The sequence below is a fragment of the Cherax quadricarinatus genome, chromosome 21 (assembly GCF_038502225.1).
Source record: "Cherax quadricarinatus isolate ZL_2023a chromosome 21, ASM3850222v1, whole genome shotgun sequence".
Classification (NCBI taxonomy): domain Eukaryota; kingdom Metazoa; phylum Arthropoda; class Malacostraca; order Decapoda; family Parastacidae; genus Cherax; species Cherax quadricarinatus.
In genome coordinates, this window is record NC_091312.1 from 45,407,577 (window position 1) to 45,420,387 (window position 12,811).

Consider the following 12,811-nt stretch of genomic DNA (forward strand, 5'->3'; position numbering starts at 1 on the left):
GTTTTTCGTTTATCCACACCAATAAGAGTCTCTCAACATCTTCAATCACTTGCGACCTCTGTTTCAAAAACAAAGTTGCACCTTTGGCAAGAACAGCTTCCTTGATTGCCGTTTTCTTGGACACAATAGTAGCGATGGTTGATTGGGGTTTACTATACAACCTGACCAGCTCGGACACATGCACTCCACTTTCATACTTAGCAATGATCTCTTTCTTCATCTCCATAGTAATTCTCACTCTTATTCCTGTAGGGTTGGCACTAGAAGCTTTCTTGGGGCCCATGGTCACTTATTTTGCAGGTGAAATCACTAAAAACGCTGTAATAATACGAAATGTTCCGATTGTATGCTTGGATGTTACCGCGGAGGCTGGCTTGTAAACAATGCCACCGGCGGCACAAGTGAGGCTGGCTCAGGCCGCACAAAGACGCGTCTCGGAGGAAACGCGTTGAGCGAGTTTTTTAGCGTTATGTGAGGCAAAATTTTAGCGATAAAATGTATTGCTACGTGGATTTAACGTTATGTGATGCCAACGTTAGGCGGGGGCCCACTGTATGGTGAATTTTGTTTGTCAGTCATCAGACAAATAATCGCCAAGTACCAAGGAGCAACACCTGCAATAGACCAGCGCCCACGAAATTACCAACTCATGCCATCTTGTTTGAGGCCTGGTGATCACTACCCCATACAACTGCCTCCTCCTGCTTTCAAGAAAAGTGCTCAGAAGAGGTGTTTTGTATGTGGACATACCACAAAACGCCCACAAACACGCAGACGCACTCGTTTTATGTGTGAGAAGTGTCAAGTACCACTCTGCATATACCCATGTTTCAGAGAGTTCCACAAGCTGCAGCAGTTCTAGGAAAGTGTTCAGTGACTTTACATATGTATATATATTATGGAGCAATAGTAATAAACAATGTTTTGTATTGTTTGTTTGTGTAAAGTTGTGTACACAATCTAATAGTGATAATGTTTGTTCAGTTATTGTGTTATAAACAATGAGTATATATTTGAACAATGCACCATACTTTAGTCTCACAGGCCACACAAGTTACTTAGAAAAAAAAATAGTGGTCCCTCGCTTTTCGTAGTTCTCGGCTATTGTAAAATTCGCCAATCATAGGGGTATTTTCGTATAAACATGGACTCGCTTTTCATAGGTTGACTAGCAAGTCGTAGTTCATCCGGGACGCGTACCCACGGCATGAGCCGTGGCGGCAGCCAGTCTGGCATTGTTTACCAGTGAGCGAAGGTCCCCTCACGTGCTCCAGCGAAATATTTCATTTATTTTAGTGCTTGCAAGTACTAAATAAGCTACCATGGCTCCAAAGAAAGCTCCTAGTGCCAAGCCTGTGGTAAAGAAGGTGAGAAATATGATTGAATTTAAGAAAACCATCATTGAACAATATGAAAGTGGTACAAGTGTGGCCGAACTGTCCAGGATGTATAAGAGACCCTACACAACCTTATGTTCCATAGTGGCCAAGAAAAAGGAAATCAAGGATGCTGTTGTTGCAAAGGAGGTAACTATGCTGACAAAAATGAGATCACCAGTACTCGAAGAGGTCGAGAAGTTATTATTGGTGTGGATAAATGAGAAACAATTAGCAGGAGATACTCTTATGACTTCGATTATTTGTGAAAAGGCTAGGCAGTTGCATGAAGATTTGGTAAAGAAATTGCCTGCAAATATTGGGGATGTGAGTGAATTTAAGGCCAGCAAAGGCTGGTTTGAAAGATTTAAGAACCGTACTGGCATACACAGTGTGGTAAGGCATGGTGAGGCTACCAGTTCGGACCACAAGGCGGCTGAAAAATATGTGCATGAATTCCAGGAGTACATAGAGGCTGAAGGACTGAAACCTGAACAAGTGTTCAATTGTGACGAAACAGGCCTCTTTTGGAAGAAAATGCCAAAGAGGACCTTCATTACACAAGAGGAAAAGGCAATGCCAGGACACAAGCCTATGAAAGACAGGCTGACGCTAATGTTCTGTGCTAATGCTAATGGAGATTTCAAAGTGAAGCCATTACTAGTGTACCATTCTGAAAATCCCAGAGTGTTCAGGAAAAACAATGTTATGAAGAGTAAATTGTGTGTGTTTTGGAAATCTAATAGTAAGGCATGGGTCACGAGGGAAATTTTCGTCGAGTGGTTCAATGAAGTGTTTGGCCCTAGTGTGAAGGAGTATCTCCTGGAAAAGAAATTGGATCTCAAGTGCCTGCAAGCAATGGACAATGCACCTGCTCATCCTCCAAACTTGGATGACCTAATTTTCGAGGAGTTTGGGTTCATCACAGTAAAGTTCTTAACCCCTGAATACCACTCCTCTCCTCCAGCCCATGGACCAGCAGGTCATTGCAAACTTTAAAAAACTCTACACAAAAGCAATGTTTCAAAGGTGCTTGACTGTGACCACAGACACTCACTTGACCCTAAGGGAATTTTGGAGAGAACACTTCAGCATCCTCCATTGCATAACCCTTATAGGTATGGCTTGGGAGAGAGTGACTACCAGGACTTTGAACTCTGCCTGGAGAAAATTGTGGCCAGATTGTGTCGACAAGAGGGATTTTGAAGGGTTTGGGACTGACCCTGATGAGCCTATATCTGTTGTAAAATCAATTGTGGCACTGGGGAGTTCCATGGGGTTGGATGTGAGTTTGGAGGATGTGGAAGAATTGGTGGAAGACCACAACGAAGAGCTCACCACTGAGGAGCTGCAAGAGCTTCAGCAGGAAGAGCAACAGATCGCAACTCAGAATCTTGCTGCAGAGGAGGAGGAAGAGAGATGGAAGAAGGTGCCTTCTTCCGAAATTAAAAGAGATTTTTACTATGTGGGGTAAGATGGAAAGCTTTATGGAGAAACATCACCCTAACAAGGTTGTTGCAAGCCAGGTTGGCAACATGTACAGTGACAAAGTCTTGAGCCATTTTAGGGAAGTGTTACAGAGACGCCAGAAACAGAGCTCTCTCCGCAGTTATTTTGCGAGAAAGGACTCCAGTGACTCTCAAGGTGGTCCTAGTGGCATTAAGAAACAGAGAAGACAAGCAACCCCAGAAAAGCAATTGATACCTGAGGTGTTGCTGGAAGGGGATTCCCCTTCCAAACTATAAATAATCCACTCTCTCTCCTCCTCCAGTCTCCCATACACTAAGAAGAATCTCCAATAAAGGTAAGTGTTATGCTGTTAATGTTTTATTCATCATTTCCCATTGTATTGTTTATGTACTACATGTATATTTCATGTAAAAAAAATTTTTGTTTTAATACTTCTGGGTGTCAGGAACGGATTAATTGTATTTACATTATTTCTTATGGGGAAAATTGATTCGTAAATCGTAAATTTCGTTTATAGTAACTGCTCCAGGAACGGATTAATTACGAAAAACGAGGGACCACTGTATTGGAAAATACAAGAAACCTTCGAATTGGGGTAAATAAAAGTATACTTGACGTGCTGTTGGAGTGTGAGCAAAGTAACATTTATGAAGGGATTCAGGGAAACCGGCAGGCCGGACTTGAGTCCTGGAGATGGGAAGTACGGTGCCTGCACTCTGAAGCAGTGGTGTTAATGTTGCAGTTTAAAAACTGTAGTGTAAAGCACCCTTCTGGCAAGACAGTGATGGAGTGAATGATGGTGAAAGTTTTTCTTTTTTCGGGCCACCCTGCCTTGGTGGGAATCGGCCAGTGTGTTAATAAAATAATAAAAGAATACCAGGTAGGCGTCATTTGCCACTGTTGCCATACACCACACATTTTCTGCCAACTTTGCACGTCTGTATCTCAGTAAGTACTGATGGCAAAAAAAAAAATTTAGGCTTAAAACACAGTAAAATAATCCTAACATTTTGGTAAGAATTTTTTTTTTTTTTCGATTATTTTGCGATGTAGAATGACAGTTTCCGAAAGGGGCTTGTGACAGTCAAAGGGTTAAACTGTCTCAATGTAGATTACGTCCATGTGCAGGGGGTTCCGAACGTGGGTCGGAGTGCTTTGCACATGAATGTAGATCTACGTTTGGACAGTTTAACCCTTTCAGGATCCAGAAGCCAAATTTCAAAGTGAGCATCAGTGTCCAAGAATTTTCAAAAAATAATTTTGTTATTTTTTTCTTGTGAAATGATAAGAGAATCTTTTTCTGAAGGTAATAAAACAAAAAGTATGAAATTTGATGGAAAATTGACAAAATTATGCTCTAGCGAATTTTGATGTCAGCGATATTTATGCATTGGCGATTTTGCAGATTTTGACTCCCATTTTAGGCCAATTACATTATCCCAGTCAACCAAATTCTTAGCTATTTCACTAGTATTACTTCTATTCTATCGATTGAACACATGAAATCGCCAAGTCAACTGTTTCAACTACAAAATAATCGGAAATTGGTAATTTGGCCAGTTTAATGCAAAGTTCAAAATATTCCAGTTTCAAAATAGTGTCCATGATAAACAATGCAGGCATTCCTGGCACTAAACTAACATTTCCTCTGTTCATTAGTTATGTTTTCAGGCTTTACAAATGAATTCCATTTTGAGTTTTAATTCACATCATGAATTTTTATTCAAACCAAAAAATAGAAGATTTACTGTCATGCAATATTGTAATAAATGTATAAATAATATCAGCACACTTGTGAATGTATATTAGACCCACCAGCTGGTGTGTATTAGACTTGTGAGGTCATTTGTTTACTCTTGAACGTTGGCAAAAATTTAACATTTTCGCTACTTTGAGCTTAGTTTCAAGCCATTTTCAGTATTAAAACCAATCAAAATCATCTCTATTTCTGTAATATATCTTCCATTCTATCAAATGAGACAAAGAAATTGCAAATATATCTATAAAAAATGTACAAAATAACACTGCAAACTTGCTGTTTTAATCGAAAATTATGGTCTGTTTTTTTCTCATTATGCAGTGTGTGCTGCAGGATTTGTTTTATGTGGTGCACACATGCCACATAGATGTATTCTCTCATATCTAGGCCCAGATTTACCGCTCACAGCTTATCAGAGTGAGCTGAGCTCATGGTGTAGATCTACGGTTTGGACCCTCAACGTAAAGCCATTGATCTATGGCATGGACCCTGAAAGGGTTAAGGGTTAAAAGATTTTTTTTTTGTATTCAGTACTTACTGAGATATAGAGGTGTGAAGTTGACAAAGTGAACCGCTAGCAGCAACATTGCCAACTGCCACTCACTCGGTAACATTATTTTTACTTCTATTCTATTTTTCTTTTATTTTTTAATATTTTATTTTTTCAAGTGACTTTTGTGGCCTGTGAGACCAATATAATATGTAAGGTATATATATCCACTCATTGTATACATCACACAATAACTGCACAGATATTATTATTACATTATTTACAAAACCTGTTTACACAAATCAACAATAAAGAAAGTTGTTCATTACTATTGTTCTATAATATATATACACACACATAGAGTCACTGGACACGTTCTTAGAACTGCTATAGCTTGTAGAAGGTTGTTTGTGGGTGGTTGAAAGTAGCCTTTGTTGTGGATGTGCTGAGAGTGGCATGGCTGGTGTCACATGATGCATTACACAACCACCACCACCACCCATTACTCATACCGTCTTCCCCAACAAACATGCTATCTTCCCCACCACCCATATGGAAATAAGTCACTTTGTCTGACTTTCTTGGGTTATACTAGGTTGATGGTCGTCTGGGTTTTCAAGACTATTTCTGGTGTCCTGGGCATTGCTTTCGGTCACAAACTCCTCAGAACCATGAAATTCATCTTCACTGACACTTCCAACTGTGTTAGAACTATCACTTGGGAATAGAAGATCCCCAATTTGCCGGAGAGTGAGGTATTTCTTACTGCAAAGCATGGTAAACAAGGCCTACTGAAATGGGACTCCCACAATGCACCACTGGCTCCCCGATTTCTTTTGCACTGTGTACACTGACCACGCAGACCCATTCTCTCACACGTAGGTCTACAAGCTTTCTCCTGCTAGATTTGAAGCTGCTAGAATTTTGGCATACTAATACATCACCAACACTGGCTTGTAAGCCATACTTATACGGCACCAACAGTGAAAGAGTTAATTAGTAGATAGGCAGATTAAAATTAACCCGTAAACGGTCCAAGCAGATCTGCGTTCACGTGTGTAGTGCTACAAAAGTAGATCTACCTTTTTTTTTACATATTTTCAAATATAACAAAAAAAAAGTAGATCAAAGTTTTTTTACACATTTTCAAATGTAAAAAAAAAACAAAAAGAAGATCAACTTTTTTTACATACTTTCAAATGTTGAAAAAACGTATATGTTTGTACCGTTTACGGGTTAAACTGCTACTTAACTATTTAGGTTTAGTAAATAACAGAAAAGGCACAGTACTGTCACTGGAACGATACACAAACAACCCGCACATAGAAGAGAGGAGTTTACGACGACGTACATGTACAATCACTACTTTTCTTATCATGCTTCCTCTGTCAAGAAGAGTGTTCTTATCTCCCTCTTTCTCCATGCTCTCCGCATTTGTGACCCTCGGTTCCTTCAGTCAGAAATTTTCACTCTTCATAATTCATTTTCCCGTCAGAGATATTCATTCTAAAATGAAAGCTTAGTAAAGAGTGTTAAATCTAGCATTTTTTGATGGTAGCTTTAGCACTTTGGTGAGAGGAGTCTATTATGGGTATTGACAGGCAGTAACCTCCTGGTAGGAGGGATCAGGTAATTACTGGCTTAACCCTTTCAGAGTCCGTCCCGTAGATCTACGGCTTCACGTTCAGGGTCCAAACCATAGATCTACGGCAAAATTCTAGCGCCGTCAAATTTAGCACGAAAATGCTCATAGGCCTGCATGTGAGAGAACGGGTCTGCGTGATGGGTGTGCGCCATAAACAAAAAATCTAGGCGCCCACATGGCATTGTGGGAACACCAGCTCAGTTACCTTTGTTCACCATGCCTCGTCGCAAGGCAGCGCTCACTCCAAGAAAAATTGGGATTCTCCTCTTCCTAGCTGATAGTTCTGACACTGATGGAAGTGGAAATGAAGACAAATTCTTTGGCTTTGATCAGTTAGTGACCGAAAGGAATGACCAGGATATCGATAATAGCACAGAAAACCCTGACTCTCCTCAACCTTCTACCTCTGGTGTGGGCACTCCTCAGTCACGGTCAGTTGTACCTCAACGCAAGAGAAAACTATTATTTTCGCATGGCTAGACCTCTGACTTCAGTAATGATGATGATAGTGACGTGGATTGTGATTTTATTGCTCTTGACGATCATTCGAGTAGTGATAGTGAGGAAACATATTCACCAGTGAAGCGTCGGTATGTACACTGCCGCATGCACTCGGGTAGTGTACCCTATGCAGTGCCCAGGGGACAGAGTACATCCCGGAGTACATCCCGTGGCCCTACACCAGGTATAGACTGATAGTGAAGATAATGTGGCTACACTTGGCATGGATAGACCACAGGCATCAGTAGATGGTGGTAGTGGTGATGGTAGTGCCACGGCCATGTGTGACTCACCAGCCCAGGCTGGAACCCACGCTGCTGACTCCGCAGTTCAAGGACAAAGCAGAGCGTCAGCCACCAGTCCACCACAACCACAACCACCTGCATAACCAGCCTATCATGTCCAGTATCCACCAGCAAACCGTATCTGGGATTGGCAGCAAGATCCCAATTTTGTTCCCAATCCCCACCAATTTGATGACTCTCAAAGTGGGATTCTACCTACTTGTTCCCTTGGAACCACGGCCAATGAACTGGGATTTTTTGAAATATTCTTTGACCAGCCCTTGATGGAAATTATTGTCAGGGAAAGTAACAAGTATTTTGAGTACACCATGGCAAATATGATGATATCACCACAGTCAAAACTACACCAGTGGAAAGAGACAACTGTTGCAGAAATGTATTTGCTTTTTGCAACAATAATGCTTATGCCTCATGTCTATAAGCATAATATAAAAGCATACTGGTCCACAGATCGGCTAATTTCTACCCCGGTCTTCAGTGAAATCATCCCAGTGAACAGGTTTATCTTACTGTTACATATGTTGCACTTCTCTGACAAAACCAGGCCTGACAGAAGTGACAGGTTATACAAGATTAGAAATGTTTTATGTATCTCAAACAGAAGTTCAACATGTACTTTTATCCATTCAAGAATCTTGTAATTGACCAATCTTTGATTTTGTTCAAAGGTAGGCTGTCATTCAAGCAGTATATACCGAGCAAGAGGAAACACTTTGGTATAAAACTGTTTGTACTCTGTGACTGTGACAGTGGCCTGGTGTTGGATATTGTTGTATACACGGGAAGTAAAACATTGAAAGATACCAAGATGTTATTGGGTATCTCAGGTGACGTAGTGAGAAGCATGATGGCACCTTATCTTGGTAAGGGGCATACATTTTATACCGATAACTGGTACACAAGCCCTTTACTCAGTGATTTCTTGCAAGTGAGCAAGACAGATGTGTGTGGCACAGTGCGTTCTAATCGTGAACATATGCCCAGGTTCAATGCAGGTGCTCATGGTGATGACGTGTAGGTGTTTACTGCCAATGACATCATGGCATTACGGTGGCATGACAAACAAGATGTCACATTGTTGACAACCATTCACCATAACAAAATGCAAAACAGTCGCAAAGTTGATCGAGTGGCTAATGAACGTATTCGAAAACCAGTGACAGTGATTGATTGTACACAAAACATGTGCTTGGTTGACAAATGTGACATGCAGGTTGGCTTTGTTGATTGTGTTCGTAAGAGTTACAAGTGGTACATGAAACTTTTCTTCCATCTCATGGATATTTCAATGCTCAATGCATATAATATGTACCAAATGAAGACTGGCAACAGACCACCGTATGGTGAATTTTGTTTGTCTGTTGTCAGACAACTCATAATGAAGTACCAGGTAACAACACCTGCTATACAACAAGGTCCTTGAACTCCTCAGAATATACCCATGCGTTTGAGGAGGGACAGTGATCATTTCATAATACAGCTTCCCTCAACCAAGAAGAAATTTGCTCAGAAGAGATGCATTGTCTGTGCACAAACAAAACGCCGGCAACAAAGACGCAAAGGCACTTGGTTTATGTGTGAGGAATGTAAGGTACCTATGTGCATGGTGCCTTGTTTCAAGGACTTCCACAAGCTCCAGCAGTTCTAAAAACATGTCCAGTGATTGTAAATATGTAAATACATGATAGAACATTAGTATTATACAAGATTTGTGCATGTTTATTGTAATAAACAAAAGTGGTAAACAATATGATAATAACTTTAGTGCGGTTATTGTGTTCAATACAGTGAGTTTATACATATACATTATATACAGTATTGGTCTCTCAGGCTCCAAATGTTAGTAGGAAAAGAAAAAAATTGGAAAAGAAAAGAAAAAACTACAAAAACTGCTAAATAAAGTAATGTGAGTATGTGGAAAACGTCAATGTTGCCGCCACCAGGTCATTTTGGACAAACTTCTCGGCACTGTATCTCGGTAAGTACTGATCAGAAAAAAAAAAATTTTGTCTTATTACCTTCACAAAAATATACTCTTTAATTCTGTATACGAATTTTTTTTTTTTTTTTCTCTCCAGAATTTCTTGGACACTTGAGCAGCACTTCAGATTTTGGCCTTGGACAGCAGATAGTCATTGCTTAGTCTACCAGCCCTGTTTGGCTTGAAGTTTAGGCTGTTCTTAACATTGTATATCTTGTTCATTATGTTTATAATCATTTTTGTCTCACACAGGCCATGGCCAGAGATCGCAAGAACTACTTCCAGGACACATGGAAGCAAATCAGAACAAAGATAAAGCTGTTTACCAACAATCCAAATTACTTTGCTCCATACCTGAAGGAAAGAGAACTTCTCAAACACAGCTGAAATACCAGAAGTAGAAATTAAGAATATAATTACATGTTTGTGTTGTTTGTATTGATGTTCAGAACGATAAAATAAAGAAATACACACAATCAATAAAATTAAATTTTGATTTGCATTAGTAGTTTCTTACAAGGAAAAGCCAGTGGTTATGCAGAGCATTTTGGGCAGACTAAAACTAGAACTTAAAATTAACATTGAATAGTTGAGTTTAGATTTGAATTTTAAGTTTCACATAACGAAGTTGGTCAAAGATTAGATTATCAAATACAATGTTTACATTTCACAACACTAATTGTTTGGTATCCCTTACAATTTTTTTTTCTCTGAATAAGAAAATAAGCATTCATGGCTTGAAATTGTTGTTGATATTTTGAAGAGAACATGTGAAGCTCTGCTAACATAGTGTAGTAAAAGTAAATCAAGAACTGTGTAAGAACTGGACTCCTAGATGAACTGAAGCCACAGACAAGAGCCACATTTAGGTACATTTCTTATTACAAGATACGTGACCAGCTGCTATGGACAATCTGGCTTTAGCTATGGCATGCACAAATTTGTTGCCTTCAGTAGCAAATGAGTATACGTATTTCTAAATGCTTCTCAGATCTTTGAACATTTTTATTTTATTAACACATTGGCCATTTCCCACCAAGGCAGGGTGGCCTGAAAAAGAAAAGCTTTCATCATTCATTCATCACTGTCTTGCCAGAGGCATGCCTACACTATAGTTATAAAACAGCAACATTAACACCCCTCCTTCAGAGTGCAGACACTGTACTTCCCATCTCCAGGACTCAAGTCCGGCCTGTCGGTTTCCCTGAATCCCTTCATAAATGTTACCTTGCTTACACTCCAACAGCACGTCAAGCCCTAAAAACCATTTATCTCCATTCGCTCCTATCTAACACGCTCACGCACACTTGCTAGAAGTCCAACCTCCTCACACACAAAACCTCTTTTACCTCCCTCCCTCCAACCTTTCCTAGGCCGACCCTTACTCCACCTTCCCTCCACTACAGATTTGTATACTCTCGAAGTCATTCTATTTTGTTCCAGCCTCTCTACATGTCCAAACCATCTCAGTAACCCCTCCTCTGCCATCTGGATAATACTTTTGGTAATCCCACACCCCCTCCTAATCTCCAAACTACGGATTCTCTGCATTATATTCACACCACACTTTGCCCTCAGACATGACATCTCCACTGCCTCTAGTCTTCGCCTTGTTGCAAAATTCACAACCCATGCCTCACACCCATACAAGAGCATTGGTATAACTATACTCTCATACATTTCCCTCTTTGCTTTCATGGATAAAGTTCTTTGTTTCCAGAGACTCTTCAGTGCACCACTCACCTTTTTCCCCTCATCAGTTCTATGATTCACCTCATCCTTCATAGACCCATCTGCTGACACATCCACTTCAAAATTTCTGAACACATTCACCTCCATACTCTCTCCCTCCAATCTGATATCCACTCTTCCGTTATCTAATTTTTCTTGTTATCCTCATCACCTTACTATTTCCTATACAGTGGACCCCCCAGATATTGTAGTGGTCGGATTTCGTAACATTCGGAAATCATAACATTTTTTCGTAAAAATATTGGCTCGGTGATCGTCACTGAGCTCGGTAATAGTCATTCGCCCTGAACGCATCCGCATGGCAACAGCGACCCAATGCTCAGTGTGCTATTGTTTATCAGCTAGTGAGCCCGATCCCACACATTCATACGATACATTTTGTATTATTCCATTCTTTTTAGTGCTTGCAACATTACTAAATAAGCCACCATGGGGCCCCAAGGAAGTTCCTAGTGCCAGCCAGCCCTTTGGTAAAGGGCTGAGAGAGAGGGGAGAATGTGCCTTCTTCAGTGATTCTGTGATATGTACGATATTAATCCTTTGACTGTTGCAGGCCCCTTTCTGAAACTGTCATTCTATGTCGATAAATTTTTGAAAAAAAAAACAAAAAAAATTTTCTTATGAAATGATAGAGAATCTTTTCCCGATGGTAATGACACCAGATGTTCGAAATTTGGCTGAAAACTCAGGGAATTACGCTCCCACGAAGTTAGCGGTCTCGGTAACATATGCGTATCGGCGATTTCGCCGACTTTGAGCCCTCTGTTCAGCCAATTCCGTTGTTCCAGTTGACCAAACTCATAGCTATTTCTTTAGAACTACATTTTGTCTATGAGCTGAGTACAAGAAACCTCCCATTTACCAATTTGGACTACCCAATATAGCAGTCAGAAATTGGCAATTTGGCCAGTTTCATGCAAACTAAAAAAGATGTCAATTTCAAAATAGGGTCCAGAATAAACAAGGTAGACATTTTTGGCACTAAAATAACATATCCTCTGTTCATTAGTCACATCTCTAGGCCCCTCTTATATTATTATTGCTTTCTACTTTGATTTTTTATTCATACAAAAAAATACAAAATTTACTGTTATGCAGACTACTGCATTATTATAAAAATGGTATAAATAATATCAGTGCACTAGTGAAAGAATATTAGACTCCCCAGTTGACGTGTACTGGACATGTGGTGTGATTTGTTTACTCCTGAACATTGGTAAAAATCGAACATTTCCGCTACTTTGAGCTCAGTTTCAAGGTCGTTTTCATCGTCAAAGTAATGAAAATCATCTTTATTTCTGTAATATGTTTTCCATTTTATCACCTAAGACCATGAAAACGCAAATACATCGATAAATACTATACGAAAATACACCTCAAAGTCGGCGTTTTAATCCAAAAAAAAAAACTCTGTTTTTTTTTCTCATTACGCACTGTGTGTTGCAGGATTTTTTTTATGTGGTGCACACTGACCACACAGACCCATTCTCTCACATGTGGGCCTACCAGCTTTCTTCCGCTTGATTTGAAGC

At 39.9% G+C, this 12,811-nt stretch overlaps 1 protein-coding gene across 3 annotated transcripts in view; it reads left to right on the forward strand.

Annotated features, from left to right (window-relative positions):
* The window catches only part of LOC128689179 (nucleolar protein 16), an 88,246-nt gene extending 78,229 nt beyond the window's left edge, over window positions 1-10,017 (forward strand). For all 3 annotated transcript variants that reach the window (XM_070087417.1, XM_070087420.1, XM_070087419.1), the window contains exon 6: window positions 9,780-10,017. In XM_070087417.1, the coding sequence (XP_069943518.1) occupies window positions 9,780-9,914 (135 nt within the window). In that variant the 3' untranslated portion in view covers window positions 9,915-10,017. The remainder of the gene's footprint in view (window positions 1-9,779) is intronic.
* Window positions 10,018-12,811: the final 2,794 nt, after the last annotated feature.